The 19,702-nt window shown below is 38.7% G+C and overlaps 2 protein-coding genes across 5 annotated transcripts; one reads left to right on the top strand and one right to left on the bottom strand.

Moving 5' to 3' along the window:
• Window positions 1-299: 299 nt before the first annotated feature.
• Window positions 300-5,686, bottom strand: LOC309483486 (retinol dehydrogenase 13). Its single transcript, XM_082149362.1, has 7 exons — window positions 5,593-5,686; window positions 4,856-4,990; window positions 4,588-4,779; window positions 3,423-3,584; window positions 2,865-2,984; window positions 2,454-2,658; window positions 300-2,268 (listed from the first exon to the last, which is right to left on the bottom strand). Exons 1-7 carry the CDS (start codon window positions 5,657-5,659, stop codon window positions 2,163-2,165), a joined length of 987 nt encoding a protein of 328 aa, XP_082005488.1. The 5' UTR covers window positions 5,660-5,686; the 3' UTR covers window positions 300-2,162.
• Window positions 5,687-6,730: 1,044 nt separating this feature from the next.
• pogzb (pogo transposable element derived with ZNF domain b) lies at window positions 6,731-19,407 on the top strand. Of its 4 annotated transcripts, none has more exons than XM_082149292.1 (21): window positions 6,731-6,850; window positions 7,345-7,413; window positions 7,606-7,718; window positions 7,883-8,002; window positions 8,323-8,504; window positions 8,594-8,702; window positions 8,796-9,047; window positions 9,339-9,518; window positions 9,612-9,712; window positions 9,792-10,075; window positions 10,239-10,393; window positions 11,566-11,666; window positions 11,760-11,906; window positions 12,173-12,307; window positions 12,419-12,615; window positions 12,709-12,849; window positions 12,998-13,048; window positions 13,128-13,240; window positions 14,517-16,169; window positions 16,405-16,438; window positions 16,621-19,407. In XM_082149292.1, exons 3-21 carry the CDS (start codon window positions 7,610-7,612, stop codon window positions 18,452-18,454), a joined length of 5,898 nt encoding a protein of 1,965 aa, XP_082005418.1. In that variant the 5' UTR covers window positions 6,731-6,850; window positions 7,345-7,413; window positions 7,606-7,609; the 3' UTR covers window positions 18,455-19,407. The 4 variants fall into 4 exon arrangements, with proteins under 4 accessions (XP_082005418.1, XP_082005419.1, XP_082005420.1 ...); XM_082149293.1 differs by having other exon boundaries at window positions 6,732-6,850; window positions 16,654-19,407; XM_082149294.1 differs by lacking the exon at window positions 14,517-16,169 and having other exon boundaries at window positions 6,738-6,850.
• Window positions 19,408-19,702: the final 295 nt, after the last annotated feature.

Consider the following 19,702-nt stretch of genomic DNA (forward strand, 5'->3'; position numbering starts at 1 on the left):
CTCAGCACTACTTATGGAAAGACTTTAAGTATAACAATTTATTACACCAAAAGTACAACTGTAGGGTATTCATATTAAGTAGATATTTAAATGTATTTGTAGTAGTTGGCATAAAATAAATGTATTTCACATGCATTTTGGTATATTTATTTTTCACAAGGGCAGGTATAAAGAATTGCAAGATATAAACTCAGATTTTTGAGATATAAACTCGCAATTGTGAGAAAAAAGTCAGAATTTCATGATTAAAAAGTCACAATTACCTTTTTTTATATTTTTATTCCATGGCAAAATATACACTTCCAGACAATATGGCAACAAATACAAGAGCCGTTGAAAGAATTCCCCTAAAAATAAGCTCAACGACAGACCACATCACATTTGAATACAAAATTTATATTGGTTACATGTAAATTATACTCAGTGCGACCTGCGGGAATACATCCGCATCTGATGATATCAGCACATTATGGATATTCAAGTCTGAAAGATGATGCAGATTCGAGTTATTTTGAACAATAGGTTTTAGTTTAATGCTGCTTTTTCTTTTCTTATAATAATGTAAAAGAGAATCAGCACATCTCTGTTTAACGCTCTTCCTCTTGTATGAAGCCAGTGGAGACGAGCAGGCGCCAGGCCCACAGGGGCCACACATGCAGAACGCTCATTGATTGGGTTCAGCTCTTGACAAGCATTATGGTGCTGGATATGATGGAATGAGTTTAGTGAATTATGCTCTGTGTCGACCATAAATGATGTGCTAATGCTACAAGCTAAATTGCGCTGGGAGTTGGATGGTTTGAATGGCCCGGCAATAGGTTTTTAATTGGATTTCATCTTTATTCTCTGTTGCAAGGCACTCAGAAATGACTGAGGGTGTCGTGCATTGTCATGCCTTGATTAATCTTTACTTTTTTGGACTAATAATGTTTACATGAAACATCTCTGTCCTGTCGCGGTGCAAAAGTGGTTCTGTGTGCCACTGTCAGCCACACTGCACACGTTATTATTATCACTTGTTTTCAGTAATAAGCAGACAAAGAATTGAATACAGGAAAATGACTCAGCTGTTTGGAAGCAAATTTCACACAGGAAACTTTCTCAGGGACAGAGGAAGATTTGTTATTTGCTGGCAGTGAACTCATCAACAATGTTTTTTCAGTCTCAATCAGACAATTATTTCCACATTGTTTGTCTTTATGCAGCAGCTTTTTTACACATACATTGTTATTTAAAAGTTTTGGGTGTTTGAGGTCATTTATTTGATCAAAAATACAATAAAAACATTATAACGTAAACATAATATTGTGATATATTATTGTAATTTAAAATAACTGTTTTTATATTGTAATATATATCAGAATGCAAAATTCAATAAAGAGAAAAAATGGGAGTTGTGTTGTTTTATATTGATTTGAGTGCATGTCCTTGTTACATAATTGCAACTGTAACCTACAACCACATCACAGGGTGATCATGTGACCCAGGGTCTGCATCTTTCCAAAACATATTTTCCTTTTGTTTTCAATTGACCTGCAGTGTTACAGTGTGGAGTTGTATTGGAGTTGTTGTATCATAATTCAAGTAGAGGGAAATGCATAGCATGCCATGTTTCCAAAAACACATATTTAACGCCATCTAGTGGTTAAATTATATATAAATTATAACAAACATAATCTATATACGTAATTAGGTATGTACATACTGGAAACAATGTACCTCTCGTTTCTTTTTAAAGAATCGTAGGGGACTTTGTTCTGATAAAATGTGCTAGAATGTGCTGGGCACCATCATGTCATCAATGAATTCTGAGAACAAAGATTTAATAAAAAAAGCACAACTCATTGTTGGATGGTTAACAAACAGAGCACGATTTGCTTCTTGTTCTTTCTCTAAAGCGGTCCACTTCTAATTGATAAGAATGTGATCAATTTCAAATAAAACACAGCCACACACCTGTGCTTTATTTCTTGGAAATCCTGTTCCAAAAACTAAAGAAGAAGGAAGAAAAAACAATGCTGTCAAATAAGCATCTCTTAATGCAAATCATGTAATTTGCCTTGGCACTAGCTCTGCCATTGACGTCCTATGTGGTTCTGCTCTAGTAAGTTTTGGGTCACAGGTATCACCACTAGGGGGAGCACTTGCAATCAGGAAGAGTGTCAGTGCTGGTTGTTTAGTCCGACCAGTAGAACACTTTCCTCCCACAACCTTCTAGCCACTGCATCATCTTTTCCTTCTGGAGCAGGGTCTTTTTCAGCACAATCACTGCACAAAACACAGATGCACAGAAACCAGTCGGAATTGATCTAGTTGTCTTGCCAAGTCAACGGAAGTTGCGTTTGTCTTTTCTTCCCTATTGTGATGTATATCAGAGTGAAACTTTTTTGCTTGCAAACTGTGTTTGAACAAAATGGTCAATGCTTTAGCAATTGACAGAGTATTGCGTTTACCTGAAGTAGCAGCCAGACTTCCTCTCTAAGTCTTCAGTGACAGCGCAGTAGATAGAGGTCTGTGCGCCCTGCCAGGGAGTTTTCATCAGCAGCATACTGGGCAAAGACAGTATAGTCTTCAGCATTGGGTACCATGACAGAACATGACGAGTCAGCTCTGTTCGAATCACTCCTGGATGCAGGCAGAATGAGGAAACTCCTGAACCTATGGAAGCATCCATTTAAATATAAAGCAACTGGTTGCAATGCAAACTTGATTAAACACGGCCATTGAAACAGTATGTGACAAAATCAACAAGGACGTAACAATAAAACATAGAATATTGCCTACTTTTTGCTTAAAATTAACAAAAAGCTTTTGTTAGTTTGTTTGGTTTGTTTGCTATACCAAAAACTGTAGTAGTATCTTACCTTTCATTCTTCGTGCAAGTTCTTTGGAGAAAAGCACATTGGCCAGCTTACTCTGTTTATAGCTGGCCAGAGGACTGTAAGGCCTTTTGTCAAAGAAAAGGTCATCAAATTCAATCTTACCTAAATGAAAACAGTGACAAATAAGGATATTTATTGGACTAAAAATGTTCTATTGTTTTGTCGTTTTTTACTTTAAAAGAAATAAATACTTTTTTTCAGCAAGAATGCATTAAATTGAACTTTCTATTAATCAAAGAATCATGATCAAAAAAGGTTTCCACAAATATACTAATCTGCACAACTTTTTTCAACATTGATAATAATAGGAAATGTTCCTTGAGCAGCAAATCAGCATATTAGAATGATTTCTGAAGGATCGTGTGACACTGAAGACTAGAATAATGATGCTAAAAATTCAGCTTTGCCATCAGAGGAATAAATACAAAATTTAAATATATTAAAATAGAAAACAAAAATATAAGTGATAAATAAATATTTCACAATATTACTGTTTTTTTCCCCTTAACTTTTGAAAATGAGTGAATTTTTGAAAATTACCACCAACATGTACAACACTGGACACATTCACTACGCGGCTGGGGGAGGATCTCTTTAGCACTCCTAGTAGTAGATTGGTCAGAAGAAAATGTCCCAAGTGATTGACAGCCAGCTGTGTTTCAAAGCCATCCTCTGTGATCAACTTTGGACACATCATCACACCTGTCAGAAAAAAAACAAAAACTTTAAAGGGGACCTATTATGCAAAATTCACTTTTGCATGGTGTTTGAACATAAATGTGTGTCAGCAGTGAGTGTACACAACTACCCAATCATGGTAAAAATCCACCTACACTTTTTTTTTAATCCCCATAAATCATAAGCAGTGTCTCAGAATATGCAGTTTCCAGAGTCTAGCATTTGTGACGTCACATATGCCCACGATTGCTGATGGACTCTGCCTCATTAGCATAGACCCCGCCCTGAGTGACCTGTACACAGTCCGCCAAGTTTATCTCCTCGCCAGAGCATCTAACAGCAGCATTCAAGTCAGAAATGTTTTCTTATTAAAGCTACTAAAGTTATTCAGTCAAGAGCAGTGAGTGATTTTCTGTTTCTCTTTTGTTGTTTGATTCATATTAACAGCATATATAGCAGTAGACACTGTATATTACTCTGCTTTCACTTTAATTGTAATCTAATATACACATGCGATTTCTACGTATGTTACGTTCACAGACATAACCGACTGTGTTTATGTGAACTTTGTTTGACATACCGGTAACCTTGAATGGATTTGACAGTTTAAGCGCAATAACATGAGAAAAAAGAACTTAGTTTAATACTCACGGGACGTGCCGTCTGACATCCATCGATATGTGCGCCTGCGCTCAGATAACAATATCAGAAATTTAGACTGATATGGCTTTAAAACGCACGCAGATAATAAACTTTCAGGATGATGAAGAACTGCAATGTCACGTGAGCGTAACCGCAATAGAGATGATAATCAAAACCAAACAGATGTTTTCGTTTTTGGCAGAGTATTACGAGGCAGGAGCTGTAAAGGCTTTGCCCTCTTCTGGAAAGCAGGGTGGGGAGCAGCAGCTCATTTGCATTTTAAGATACATGTATGAAAACAGGGGCATGTAAAAAGGGGGCATAATAGGTCCCCTTTCAAATCTGTCTCTGAATGCTTGCTTCATTCTTGTGAAATCTTACTCACCTGCATTGTTGATGAGTATATCCAGTCGTTCTTCTGTGGATATGAACTCTTTGGAAAATTCTCGGACAGAATAGAGAGAGGCTAGATTTAAGTGTCTGATGACTACATTGCCATTTCCCGTGGAGCGGCGAATATATTCCGCAGCTTTCTCAGCACGTGTCAAGTCCCGGCAGGCCATAATTACCCGAGCCCCTATATGCACACACATACACACTTATACACTAGAAGTAAGGGAATAATAGATGAGGACGTAGGTAATGTATCATACCTCTGCGAGCCATATCTTTGGCAGTTTCCTTGCCAATCCCAGTGTTGGCACCAGTGATCACAACTGTCTTTCCATCCAAACGAGCAAAGCTTTTGCAGACACCACCAGCTATCCATTTTCGCAGCACCATAAAGCCTGTATGGGAGATGGCATTACATACACAGTGTTTAATTAAAGTATCTTATGCTCATCAAGGCTGCATTTATTTAATCAAGTATACAGTAAAAACTGTATTCTGAAATATTATTACAATTTAAAATATTTTTTTTCTATTTATGTATTATTTCAACATGTAATTTATTCCTGTGATAGCAATTTTCAGCAGCCATTACTCCAATCTCGTCAGTGTCACATGATCCTTCAGACATCATTCTAATATGCTGATTTGGCATGCAACATTTCTTATTATAAAATTAAACAGTTGTGTTGCTTAAAATTTATGAGCAAACCTCGATACAATTTTTTCAGGATTCTTTCTTTGATAAATAAAAGTTCAAAAGAAAAGCATTTATTTGAAATAGATACATCTTATACCATTATAAATGGCTTTACTCTTGAACCGTATTTACCCGTGCTGAATAAAAGTATTACTTTCTTTCAAAATGTCTTTTCACAGAGAGAGAGAGAGAGAGAGAGAGAGAGAGAGAGAGAGAGAGAGAGAGAGAGAGAGAGAGAGAGAGAGAGATTATTTTAATTCTTAAAGGTTCTAAAGATGTCAAATAATGCACGTAACTTACTGATCGACGTCAGCGCGAGGACGATGCCACAGTTCACTCGATCAGATGATGTGACTCGGTCCATCATATCTCATGTAGCAGGTGTACAAAATGAAGAATAACCCTGGAATGTTACATTGTGTCCTGTGCAGAATGCTATATATAGGTCTTAAAGCTTAGTGGCCTACCTGCTGTCCGTTTCGCCAACTGGCTGATTACGCACGTCTCATCATTTAGCAGCAGATTTGAAACGTTATGAAACGTTTATCTCAGCATCAGTTTCTGATGAATAGCCTAATAGTCAGATAGTGGTTTTAATAATGTTCAGCGCTGAGAGTACATACCTGGGGCATTTTGAAATAATTGATTTATGTTAAAATAAAGTACAACATAAAACAATAAAGTTATTGGTTCAGTTAGATTACCGCTTCTTCTGAGTCATAATGTTTTTGATTCACTAAAAAGAATCGGTTCAGAAGAGTCATTACATCCGACTATACTGGTCGCACTGTTTGATGAACTAAAAAGAATCGACTCTTAAGAGTCGTTTGTTCTTGAATCGGACATCACCACTCGTTTTTTTCGTGCTGAATTATTTAGTAGCGACTTTGCAGTAAATTGGAATAGTAGTGAAGTAAATACTGCAATGGGATGATCCATCCACATTGGGGGAAGGACGCACGTTTGAGAACCGTTAATGAAACCGAATCTCATCAATATATTTCCAGTTTTAGAACCGGTTGGAACCGGTTCTAAAAAGTACTGTTTTTTGCTTTTTGGTTCCTAAACTATTTATAAGTGCTTTACTTGTAAGGGGAGTGTAAATTAATATTTTTAGCCAATATTTTTATATGGGAGATGTTTTAAGTGATCAATAATTTAAAATCATGAATTGAGTTCAGAAAACACCAGTCTATGATGGTCTTGATAGTTTATCTGCAAAACACAAGCAACATGTTGAATAAAATCCAAACACTATCTGCTTGCCACTATTAAGCCAGCAGCTGGTTAGATAGTGTAAAATGTTGTCGTTGCAAGGAAGGAAGCCATTTTCTTGTTCCAGTAACCACTCCTCCTTATTTCAGAGATTACAGCCAATCAGAGGTCCGAATCTAAAACAGGAAGTGGCGTTTTGCACGCATCAACCAATCGCTACCGCAGAAAGAGCAGAACCTCTGCCCATTTAGCGCATTTATTCGTCTCGTCTGTGACGTACCGGCTGGCTTTGTGTGCTTTCAATATATCACATTGAACATATTTCCGTATAGACTATAATCCGGTAAGTATTATTTATAAATTCGACAATATTCGTTATATTCGCGCTTTAATCCACACATTATATGATCGTCGTTCATTATGTGCGCAGGGGACAGTATGCGGAGTGCGCACTTAGCGCGCGAGGTGGTTGCTGCATAATTTGTGACCGAGTAATTGTAATAAACATCGCGCTGTCACTCGTTCCAACCTACTTTAGATTTTAATCCACATTTATTGTTATTATACACATCTAAGGCTCATGCTTTTATTTAGGTCTGTCAAACCATCTAGTCTCCCGCATTGGATGAAAGGGCACAGGAACTACTTTTCTCTTCGCTTCTTTCAGTTGGATGAAATCACATTGCGCGTACTTAGACAATTTATTGAAGGCTTTCCTGAAGTGACACGGCAGCACACTGAATATCTAACCCATTTTATTACAGATTTTTTATATATAATATATTTGAGCACAAAATGTGCTTTACTCACTCTCTTATTTATTTATGTAATTTGCAGGATGAGGCGGTTTTGTAAACGCCACCCTTGACGTTGATACTGGTCGGACCTGAATGGTGTCAGAGTCCGGTAAATATTGTGAGGGTCTTCACTTCAGACGTCATTCACCTGTCAAAATCTAAAATGAAACCCTAAAATTTCCCGACTTATTATTTATTTATACACTAAATATCATGGGCAACAATAACATTACTGGGGGTTTTTCATGTAGATTGTAAAAGCACGTTAACCGTTTAGCTCAATAAACACTTTATCTTTCAGAAACATGGACGCGGATTTGTTTATGGAGTGTGAGGAGGAGGAGCTGGAACCATGGCAACAGCAAAATTCCATGGATGATTCAGAGGGAAATGCTGAAAGTAGTACTCCCACTGGTGTGTAATTTTATAAATTCTTTTTGTATCATTTATAGTTAAATGTATGTTTAGATCACACATATTCCAGAGATTCTTTGTGTAATTAAGAAAGATTTGTATTTTAATAATTATTTTAATATCATTATGCTATCTAACACCTGTCCTTCTTCACTGTTGTTTAGTGTCTTCCACTCCTGCCAGGACGGTGGTTGATATTCCAGCTGAGCCTAAGACTGTGGTGATCCAGAACCTGCCACCCGTAGTAAATACGGCAAACGCGGTTCCGCTGATCACAAATACATGTGAGTATCCTGGTCCGTATTATCAGTTCTTTTGCCTATTAAAGGAATATTGTGTCATTATTTACTCATCCTAATGTTGTTCCAAACCCGTATGACACGCTCCGTTCTGTTAAACACAAACTAATTATAAATACTATCTTGGCTGCTCTTTTTCCATTTAAAAAATGATAAAAAAATGTATCATTATAAAAGTGTTTTGTATAATGTGTGAGCACAAAAGTTGTATAAACTATAAAAATGGTACACCAGGGCCATCGCCACTATCTTGATGACAGCTTTTTAGCTGCACTACTTCTTTACTCAGTTATTTATTCTTTCAGTGACTCAACGCATGGTTCCCACTGCTGTGCCGGCGGACATTCCTAAAGCAATGCAAGGGCAGCAGGTCTTTTTAACATCAGGAGGAGGGCTGGGCACTGTGGCTCTGTCGCAGGTTCTCCTGCCTGGCACATCTTCTATTGTCAATGCCACCAACAGCCAGCCGTTTTACTTTACCACACAGGTGCTGCCATCCCACCTCATAGATCCCAGCTCATTTCTGGTTATCTCAAAATTTGTTGATCAAAATGTTTCCTATTGTGTATGATACAGGGTCTTCCTGTGCAGAATATCCATCCTGGCCAGCCCGGCCAGGGCCCAATGAGTTTGGTGCTGAATGTCCAACAAGGCCAGACTGTTCGACCCATTACTTTAGTCCAAGGTATGTCAAAGTGTGCCTTAAACTTCAGTTTTAGTTTTACAGGGTTTGATCTACTCATTGATTTAACAATGTTTTATTTTTATGTCTTTTCAGCACCTGGGACACAAATATTTAAACCAGCTGTTGGAGGAACCCAAATAATTACCCAGCCAGCTCAGATAAGGGCCGGAGCGCCGGTCGTAAACAGGGCCCAAACGCCTAGCACTTTCAGCACGATGCAAATCCCTGCTACTCTCACTATTCGTACCACAACAGCGGTCGCCCCACCTGCAGTCAATTCTCTGGCCACCATGTCCTCCACAACCATTACTCAGCCCTCCACAGCACGAACAACTACTAAAATCTGTAAGATGCTCCTGTTGAGAACTAAACTATATTTATGTTTTTTAGATAAAGATTTGAGATTTTTTAAGAAACAGTGAAGGTACAAAATAATAATTGAAAAACTAGGGACAAATTTTGATTAAAAAAAATTACCACCCAAATTCATGAGCACCATCATCTGCTACAAAGATAAATTGACGTAAATGAGTATTTATTACAGATGGTAATATTTATTTTATTACACTGTATTGACCAATCAGCATCCAGGACTGCGATGATCTGTTTTAAAATTGGTTTTATTCCTATTTACAGTGACAATAAAGCCAGGAAATGGACCCTTGGACATGCAAAACATAATGAGCCTTGTGAAATCTGTTAACCTTCCCGGTGGGGCTCAAGCACAGACATTTGTTGTCATGAGCAATCAAAAAACCAATAACGGCCCTATTGTTTCCTCTGCTGTTCCTGTCATGACACATAATGTTGTCCAAAGTAAGTTTGCTGTTCTCTTCTTTGTTAATGCATCAGTTTCATACTAGAGTAAAGCCATGCTGATAAATTCCAAACTCTTTTCTTTCTTTGTAGCAATCCCTGTTACCCATACAACACCATCAACGATCACTCATTTGTGTCCTCGTTGTGGAGCTCAGTTCAAAATGATCGAGGCTCTACGGAGTCATATGTGTGTAAGTATATACTTTTTGTATATACTTTTTGTGTCTGGTCACCTAAAAAGTTGTAAATGAATTATTATTCCCCCTTTAGTTCTGTTGCCCGGCTCTTGTCCAGACGCCCGAAACAAGCAGTACAGCAACTGCTGTGAACACACCAGCCACAACACCTAAGAGCCTCTCTGTTGTGCCTAGTGTCAAGCTGGATAGCCCACCGACAAAGACTGGAGATACTCCGCCCAGACTTGTGATGCTGGTGGATGATTTCTACTATGGCACATTTGAGGGGAATCGAGTCTATGTACCAATGGACAACTCAAAGGAACCATTATCGTTCAAATGCCTTTCCTGTAACAAGAGACTGAAAAATAATGTTAGGTATGTTGATGGACAGTCAAGAATTATGGATATATCTGTCTACTTGCAGATGATATGTTTAATTTTTAGGATATTTCCCAGTGCTTCTTCTAAACTTGGACAGAAGGTGTTTTCTTTCATATACTAGAATGCTGCATTTAGTAAGTGCTTATTCTCATTGCAGGCTTATGAACCATATGAGGTACCATGTTGAGTTGGAGCAGCAAAATGGGGAGATGGACACGCACACGTCCTGCCAGCACTGTTTCCGCCGCTTTCCCACACCATTTCGTCTTCAATGCCACCTGGAGAGCGTCCACACTTCCATTGAGTCATCTAGTAAGAACTTTTCCAGTATAATAAAGTTAGGGCTCTATATGATAAGAAAAAAAAAGTTTTTTAAAAGGAAACTTATGCTAACAAGGCTGCATTTATTCGATCAAAACATACAATAAAAAACAGTAATATTGTGAAATATTATTACAGTTTAAAATATCTGTTTCATATTGTAATATATGTTCAAAATGTATTTTATTTCTGTGATGGCAAAGTTGAATTTTCAGCATCATTACTCCAGGCTTCAGTGTCACATGATCCTTCTGAAATCATTCTAATATGCTGATTTGATGTTCAAGAAACATTTATTATTATTACAATCACAGTATTGTCGTGGAATATTTTCAGGATTCTTTGAAGAATAATATGCTTGCTGAATAGAAGTATTATTTTCTTTCAAAAAAATCTCACTGACCTGGTAGTGTACATTAATGTTTAGATACAACTGTATTTGTTTGTTTTCCAGAATTATCTAATGATGTTCACAACATTCAGTCTGTATGTTATTCCAGTTAAACATGTAGATGGGCTGTGATTTCACATTTCACATTTGTGTCTCCCACCACCTTGTTGCCAACCATTATTTATGCGAAGCAATATGTGTGTGTGTGTGTGTGTGTGTGTGTGTGTGTGTGTGTGTGTGTGTGTGTGTGTGTGTGTGTGTGTGTGTGTGTGTGTGTGTGTGTGTGTGTTTTCTAACTGTTATTTTCTTGTTCCATAATATTCTTATGCACAAGAAACAATAGAAGCTTTTCTTTACAGTGAAACAGGTCATACAGACACAGATAAAGCTTTTAGTTTGTTCATCATCCCACACTTAGTTGGCAACCTGTTGGAGTCAGATTTTTTTTTTTTTTTTTTTTTTTTTTAAAAACGAGCTTGCAAGACTGGTTATGCTGGTTAGAGCCTATGCAGATACAGTATTTTCAACTGACACACTTTTGCCACTAGTACTTGTGCACTAGTATATTTGACTAAATTCAAACATGAAGACTGAAGAGGTGACTGGGGCAACAAATGTATTTTTAATGTTAACACATTTAACTTTAACACATATTGTATTCAGATGGTGCCTGTTAGCCTTTTTTTTTTTTTTTTGCTGGTTTGTTACAGACTGTAACTGAAGTAAATTCAGTTTATCAGCTGATTTAGTGATTGTTATGCTTTCTGTTCAGCAAAGTGTAAGATATGTGAGTGGTCCTTCGAGAGTGAGCCAGTGTTCCTGCAGCACATGAAGAACACCCACAAACCTGGAGAGATGCCTTATGTGTGCCAGGTAAATTAAGTGAAATTGATCTGCATGAACCTTATTACCAGTCTTTATAATATGAGGAGTGTCTCAGCATCTATAATGCCTTGACACTTTCAGGTGTGTGAATACCGCTCCTCCCTCTACTCGGATGTGTTTAACCACTTTCGTACCTGGCATGAGGATACCCGCCACCTTCTGTGCCAGTACTGCCTCAAAGTTTTCAAGCATTCCACCAGTTACCAGCAGCACTATATTCGTCATCAGGTGAGAATAAGTTATGAGAATAAATTATAATATAATAAAAAGAAATAATAATTGCATGTATAATTATTTTCAACACATTCTCCTTTGCAGACTATTTGCTGCTTTTGCAAAGTCTTAATGGTTAATTAAATAGTGAAAGGGCCTATAAGGATGCATTGTTTGAATATTTTGCAAAGAAAGATGCGCATGTGCTCCTATGTCCATTATTGCTTGACTCAACAGACATTTTGAACCATTATGTGACTGTTTTGTTTTGTTCTCTCCAGAAATCAACAGTTTACCACTGTAACAAATGCCGTCTCCAGTTCTTGTTCACAAAAGACAAAGTTGAGCATAAAATCAATCATCACAGGACTTTCCGAAAGCCTTGTGAATTGGAAGGACTCCAGCCTGGGACAAAAGTAAAATATGTTTGTTTGTTTGTTTGTCTGTCTGTCTGTTTGTTTGTTTGAGAGCAAGTTCAACTATTGCTAAAATATATATTGCTTTATATGTCATCTGTTTATTTCTAGGTAACCATTAGGGCATATGTTGGGATGAAGAAGTCACCGGGTCAGGCATCAAAAGCATCCACTAACTCTCAGAAGAATAGTGTTAGCACTTCACAAACATCAAATTGTAGTGGTGACCAGCAATCACAACGACATGGACCTGTGAAGAAAAAGGTCAGCAAGACGTTTGACTTCTTGTCCAAGTTCCAAGAGCAGAGGTAAGCTTATGTTTAATTTTAACGGATTCATCGAACCATTTCCACTGGATATCAGAATTTTGAATTATGTACTTTTGGTCTTCCTCTCTCCAGGGCGCTACTGGGCAGACATAAGTGTGTGGAGTGCACTTTTGACATTCCAGACTTTGCGAATCACTACCCTACTTATGTTCACTGCTCACTCTGCTTCTACAGCACATGCTGTTCTCGTGCTTATGCAAACCACATGATCAAGTAAATCAAGTCATATATCTTTCTTTACATCCTCTTGCACCTTTGTAAATTGAAAAACTGTGCCACTTGAAATTAGAGTTTGAAGTTTAGTTTGGTATGCCAGGCAGTCATGTCAATATACTGATTGCAATTAATTTATTTATTTCAGCAATCACGTTCCTGGAAGAGTCCCAAAAGCTTCTAAAAAGGGTCCGCCAAGGTAATCTATTAATCTTTCGATTTTAAGTTCTATTTTACAAAATCTGAAACGGTACAGGTAATTTGTTGCTCTTTTGTAGCGGCGTGAAGCTGAACTGTGCGGGTTGTGAATACTCCACTGCTCTGGGGAATATGATGGCCAAACATCTCATTAAGTTCTTTAATCACTCCCACTGCATCTTCACTCATAAAGGTGGGTGTATTCCAACTCAATAGAACATTAATACATGTTTTTCCTGAGTCTTTAGAAAATGTTGTGTCTTACTGCATGCTTGTTTTTCTTTCTCTGCTTTCTTACTTCTGTAGTCAGAAGGCATCCAACTCTATTGTAGGTGTCATTAATTGCATGATTATAGTACTAATACAGTGTAGACACAAAAGTAAAAATACCTTGGAACTAAATAAATAGTATAATGACATACATTGCTACTTGAATCTTGTTAGTACTACTTATAACTGTAAATTACATCTACTAAACAACGGTCCAAAATGAATGCTTGTCAAGTGCAAAATACATGTGTAAACTTTTTTGGGAATAAATTAAATGTTTTTTTTCCTGGATCTGTAAAATTATTTTGTAATATCAATATAATACAAGTTTTATTCACAATGTAAGACCCGTTAAATTGCTGTAGAACTGCCGGAATAGCTTTTTCAGTAAAATGTACGACATCTGCTATTTACACATGCAACACCTTTTTGTCTTATCCATATCTACAGGCTTAATTAAACAGCGTGTGGTAATTACATCAGTTCGTTCAGAACTTTGTAATTGGATCAAACTCTCTGACAGCTGTTTTCTTACATCAGAGAATCTCAACATTGTACATATGCAAACTGTTAAACTTGCGGCTTGATTGACACACCCTGCATAGCACTGTATATACTTTCACAGGCTGAATGTTATTTGTCCAGTTGATAGACACCTACAATAAAGAAGGATAATTTTTCCATGCATACTTAGCTAAACTCAAACATTACAGATATGCTTAAAAACTTTTGCAAAGTCTTGAGTAATAGCCCGCAGTATGTGATGCACAGCAATCACACGTGTGGGGTATGAACTCAAGCTGTCCATTGTCAAAATGGACAAACGTGGGCCTTTTGTACTTGGTGTGACTTTGCAGGACTTACTGGCAAGCCTTTGCAAGAGCACTCTGGATGAGTAAATGAGTATTTACACAAAACCTGCACACCACCTGAGCTGGAGAATATCAGGAGGAGTACAAAAAAAACCCTAAAATGGGTTAATTTAGAAACATGACAAATGAATAACGACAAGGACTATCCATCGGGAAATTATCTGCTGCTTCTGAGCTGCTTATTGTTTTCTTTTTTCAAAAGCTAACTGACCTATCAGAACCACATATACATTGAGCATGGTGTTATAAAATGGATTATTGGTGATGGTAGAGACTCCAAGGAGAAGACTAACTCTGTGTTCCTATAATCCCTCCCCTCCCCTACAGAGTGTTTGGAGACAGATATTGAGTTCTGCCAGGTTGAGGAGGAGGTGGAGGGTCCACAAGGGGATGAAGCTAGTGATGTTGGGACACAGCCTGACTGGTTGTCCATGAAGCAGTGGATTGTGCCCAAAGAGGAAGGAACTGTGCCAGAATTCATGGACAGTTGTGGCCCACAGCATATAATGGCCCGAAATAGTGATGTCCTCGACTACTTCCAGCTTCTTTTTCCCGACATCCTTTTTGAGCAGATCGTTTTTGAGACCAATTCTTATGCTACTTATTGCTGCTCTTTGGGGCTGGGGGATCCTTCCTGGAACTCCGTGTCCATTGAGGAAGTCAAAGGCTTCTTTGGTCTCTCTATCCTCATGGGGCTTCAAGGCCAGGTTGAGCCGGAGTTGTACTGGTCCTGGGACCATCACCATGGCCGCTATGGCTCCAGAATATGTGAGCTCTTTTACAGGACCATGTCAGTCAAACGCTTCAAGCAGATCAGAACTCACATCCGAATGAGCAGCATGCTTGTGGAGAACGAAAACCAGAGTGCTGACAAGTTGTCCTTTTTTCAGCCAATGCTGAGCATCCTGCAGACAAGTATGCGGGAGGCCTACAGGCCAAATAAGTGTCTGACTGTCGATCAAGCTTTTCTACCAAGCCATGACAAAGGAATCGCTCAGGAGAAGAGTAGAAATTCCCAGCCGAGGATATGGCTACTGTGTGACTCAAAGTCAGGCTACTGTCATAAACTGCTGGTTTTAACACAACAGGAGAAAAACAAAGACTTGGGAAAATTAGTTGTACCTCAACTCATAGAGGGCTTTGAGGGTAAACATCACCACATTTTCTTGTCCAGCTCACTTGTGTCTGTGCCACTCATGCGGGAGCTGTATGACATTGGTATATACTGCTCTAGCTCTGTCCTGCCCCAAAGTCCAATTTTGCCCAAGGAGTTTTGGGATGAACCTCCACTGAACAATCCAGGTGATTTCCAACAGAATGAACTCACCCCACTCCTTGCCACCAGATGGAAAGATAACAAGCAGCTGGTATGTCTATCCACTAATGCTGTTGCAGGCCAGCCAGACGTGGTGTGGAGGAGATCTCCCACTAAGATTGGTGAGCTTTGCGCCATTGAAAGACCCCAGGCCTTTAAGTTGCTCCAGGACAACATGCGTGGTGTGGACATCTGTAACCAGCTGCTGACGTGCAACCAACTCGGCGGGCTGGTACTTGACACCAATTGGCGGCGTCTCTTCTGGTTTCTTGTCAACTTGAGCATCATCAACTCTTTCATTGTCCTACGAGAGACCCGCAAAGACAACCCACCAGGGTGGTTTCCGGGGGGTCACTTTTCCCAGGCCATCTACCGAAAACGTCTGGGGTACCAGCTGGCCAAGTGTGCCGAAAGATATGCTCGCCAGAACCAAGTCCACGATAGCATGCCTGAGCAACAGATTGTTAAAAAAGAAAATCTGGAGACTCAAGAAGGGGTCAGACATCGATTAGCCAAAATTACTCGTAGGACAAGGAGATGTAAAGTTTGCAACCTGAAAAACGAGCGTCATGAGAGTGTATATGGCTGCACAGCATGCCTTGTGAATCTGTGCAAACGTTCTTGCTGCTTCTGGGACTTCCATGGTTTCTCACCTAATTACCAAGGTTACAAAGCTCAAATTCTGACACTAAATATCAGTCTATTTCTGATTGTTTGTTTTCTATTCAGATGTTGCACATAATTAAAGAATACAGTTTTCAAACAGCTTTTTAATTGGCATGCATTAAAGTGATAATGCATTGTATTACATATTTTTAACATGGAAGATAGCCTAAACACATTGTTTACATTTATTGTCTTAGATTATTATAATTCATGTACATTTTTTTTCCTGTACAGGTAACGCTAAAGTTGGATTTATTGATTCTAAGAGGTACGTATACTGGAAACCAAAGTTGTTTTCTGACAAACTGAAATAATTGTTGGATTAAAAATTCCAACCTGCAATAGATAAATTCTAAAACCCTTGAAATTTGAAATGGAAATGTAATGTGCAAAGGCTTCTTTATTTTTAATTCGCAAACTTTAAGTTTCAACATTTTTCATGTTATACAGACCCTGGAAAGTGACACACTATTTCCCTTCCAGGGAAGGCACGGAGCCTGGACTTAAATATCGAACTGAAATGTTGGAAAGAGGCCTGCACAGAACTTCAGTGGACGTCAAAACTGTTTCACGTGTTGCCAATGCTAGTCTGGATGAAGACGTGGATCAGGAAATGGCCCCTCTAGAAGAGGAAGACTCTGACTCAGTCTCTGAGACGACTGAAAGCGATGAGGACATGCCACATCAAACAGTGGCAAAACATAAAGTAGAGGGAATGGTAACCAATACGCTTTCACAACCTGTGAAAAACAGAGAGGAGACTCTGTCTATTCATCAGCGTCGAATACTACTCCTTGCGCTGTGCTCCGGGATCCAGAAAGCAGCTAAAGAAATGGACACCAAACCTCAACTCATTAAGTCCTGGCTTCAAGCCAAAGAGAATCAATTAAATGAATGCTGCAGCAGGAGCTGTGGAGAGGCCGTTGATCATCTAGTGGAGTGGGTTCTGACCCAACGGGAACAGCAGCGTCCTATCAGTGAGGCGAAACTGTTCGAAAAAGCTTCAGAGCTTCAAACCCAAACCAATGAGAGCAGTTCTTTCCGTATTTCTTACGAGTGGGCCGTGAGCTTCATGATGCAACACAAATTGGGCTTGGATACCTCTTTCACAGTACATCGGGAACTCCCTAATGCCATGGAGGAAAACTGTCGTCACTTCACAGAGTTGGTTCACAGTCAAATAAAGACAACCAACGTCCCACAGTGTGTCATTGGTGCTATGGACCAGCTTTCTGTTTTTGTAGACTTCAACATGCTGAAGGAGAATACCAGAATAAGCAGAGAGACTGCTTTTCAGTTTACTGGTTCTGGTAAGCCTTTTGTAAAGATTTACATTGCAATGCTTGCAAACGGTACAATGCTACCTGCAGCTCTCTTCACAAGTCATGCTGCAAGCATGCTGAGCAGAAGCCCACCAGACTCGATCCTACTAATGGCCAAAGAGGAAGGTTTCAGTGCATCGGAAGAGCTGGACGTTTGGGCCACCAAAGTGTGGAAGAAGCATCTGGACTCGCAGAATGCGAACGAAGCCCTGCTGGTTATGGATAGCCATCATAACCAAACATCTGAGAACGTCATATCCACAATCAGTAGCACCAAAGCATTCCTCGCCACCGTTCCGGCTGGGTGTACGGGCCGACATCAACCTTTAGAGATGTGCCTACGCCCTGTGCTGCAAAGGTTATTTATTGCTCGTTGGGCACAACAACCTAGTGATGGTGCATCTGGGGTTAAGTCTGAAGACCTTGTGCAGCTTCTCGTATCTTGGTTGGAAGAGGCCATGTCTTGCTTCTCTGGTAAGCCTGAATTTATTCAGCACTCGTTCTGCTTGGCCCGTCTGCTTCCTGATCAGGAAGCACATACAAATTTGCCTGGTACTCCGTTAGAGCTGTTAAATATGCTGTCGGAGGCCATGCTTGAACCTGAAATAGTAGATCTGGAGTCAGAAATTGTAGATCTTGAGTCAGAAGAAGAGCCAATGGACACACATACTGTAGACCAAGTGAACCAGGTAACTGAGAAAATTGATCTGACACTGGACCAAGACGATACAGAAAATGAAGTCGATCAAATGAAGGATGAAGACGCAACACCAATTGAGATAAAAAAGACAGAACAACAAAAGGAAAAAACTGATGAATGTTTGGAAATTGCAAGTGAGTCCACAGATTTTTCACATTCATCCCCTGAATCTGAGACCCCTTCACACAACTCTGAACAAGATCATTGCTCAGAATCCACTCCGGATCCCAGTGCTTGCCATACAGACTCTGCAAACAGGTGATATTTGATCTACTAAGAGACAATGTGAAGGTAAATAGATGGATTTGGGTCAGACATACTTATTTTGGGCTGAATGTGACTGTGGATATTTAATTTACAACTTATTATGTGGTGGAGTGAAAATGTAAACACATTTGAAAATCTTTTTCTTTTTTACCCTAAATAATGTATAGATTTACAGATTAAACATTGCATGATTGACTTAAGTTTTCTACTGTTGGTTCTTTTTGTTTTTTTTCACTTGTATAAAACAATCTAATACACAGTCCACAGTGTTAGGCTTTTTTTTTTGTCTATGGACAGCTATTACGTGTTTAGATTCTACATCCTCTGTAAGTAAATCAGTGTTTTTACATCTGCTTATGTTTGTCATTTTGAAACTGTAAGGAGAGAAATTTCAATTCATCAAGCCAGACACTTAATGTAAAATCAAGCAAATACAAACAGTACTAATTAATATTCTTCAATTTAGCGATAATTTATTATTATTTAGCTCTTGCATTTGGATAGGCCATTACTGAACAATACAACTTTTCTTCCATAGCTTTACGGTGTCTGTTCGAGATGCAACACGATTACCATATGTGGCTGTACTAGTCCAGATTGCTATGTTAGTTGGACTAAACAGACTCTTAAGTTCTTCCATTTTAGTTATTTATCTACTTACAGACCGCATAAACCATGATACATGCTGAAGAGTCTTAGCATTGGTATTGCAGCAGCAGTGAATGGAGTAGTATCAGTGAATGTATATTCAGTATTACTTTCAGCATCTGAATTTACCGTAGCACCCACAGGATGGTGTAAGTACACTCCAGGTGACATCCATTGACATTCAATTCAAAGATGTTCTGTAGCACTTTATTGGTGCCCTTCCATGTTTGTAAAGGTGCTTTGATTTCATCTCTGTTTGCTGCAACAATTTTGTATGTAATAAACATGTGATGTACTGAATGGTGAGAATGGTAAGTGGGAGTTTATATAACTGGGGGTTGTATAGCCTAAAATGGATAATTTAAGAGAAAAAAGTGTTACGTGTGTGACTTGGCATTCCTTGACAATTCCTCATGAATAAACTTAAAATAAACTCAGTCTGTGCAGAAAGACCACTCTTTTTCCCCTTTTTGCTTTTTTATTTATTTAATTTATTCACCATGTTTCCCTGGTTATTTTTTCACATTTTGTGGGATATAGCACCACAAATTTTCTACCAATTTTTTTTCAGGTAAATTGAAAATAAACATTGAAT

The sequence above is a fragment of the Leuciscus leuciscus genome (genome assembly GCF_965113295.1).
Source record: "Leuciscus leuciscus genome assembly, chromosome: 20".
NCBI lineage: Eukaryota > Metazoa > Chordata > Actinopteri > Cypriniformes > Leuciscidae > Leuciscus > Leuciscus leuciscus.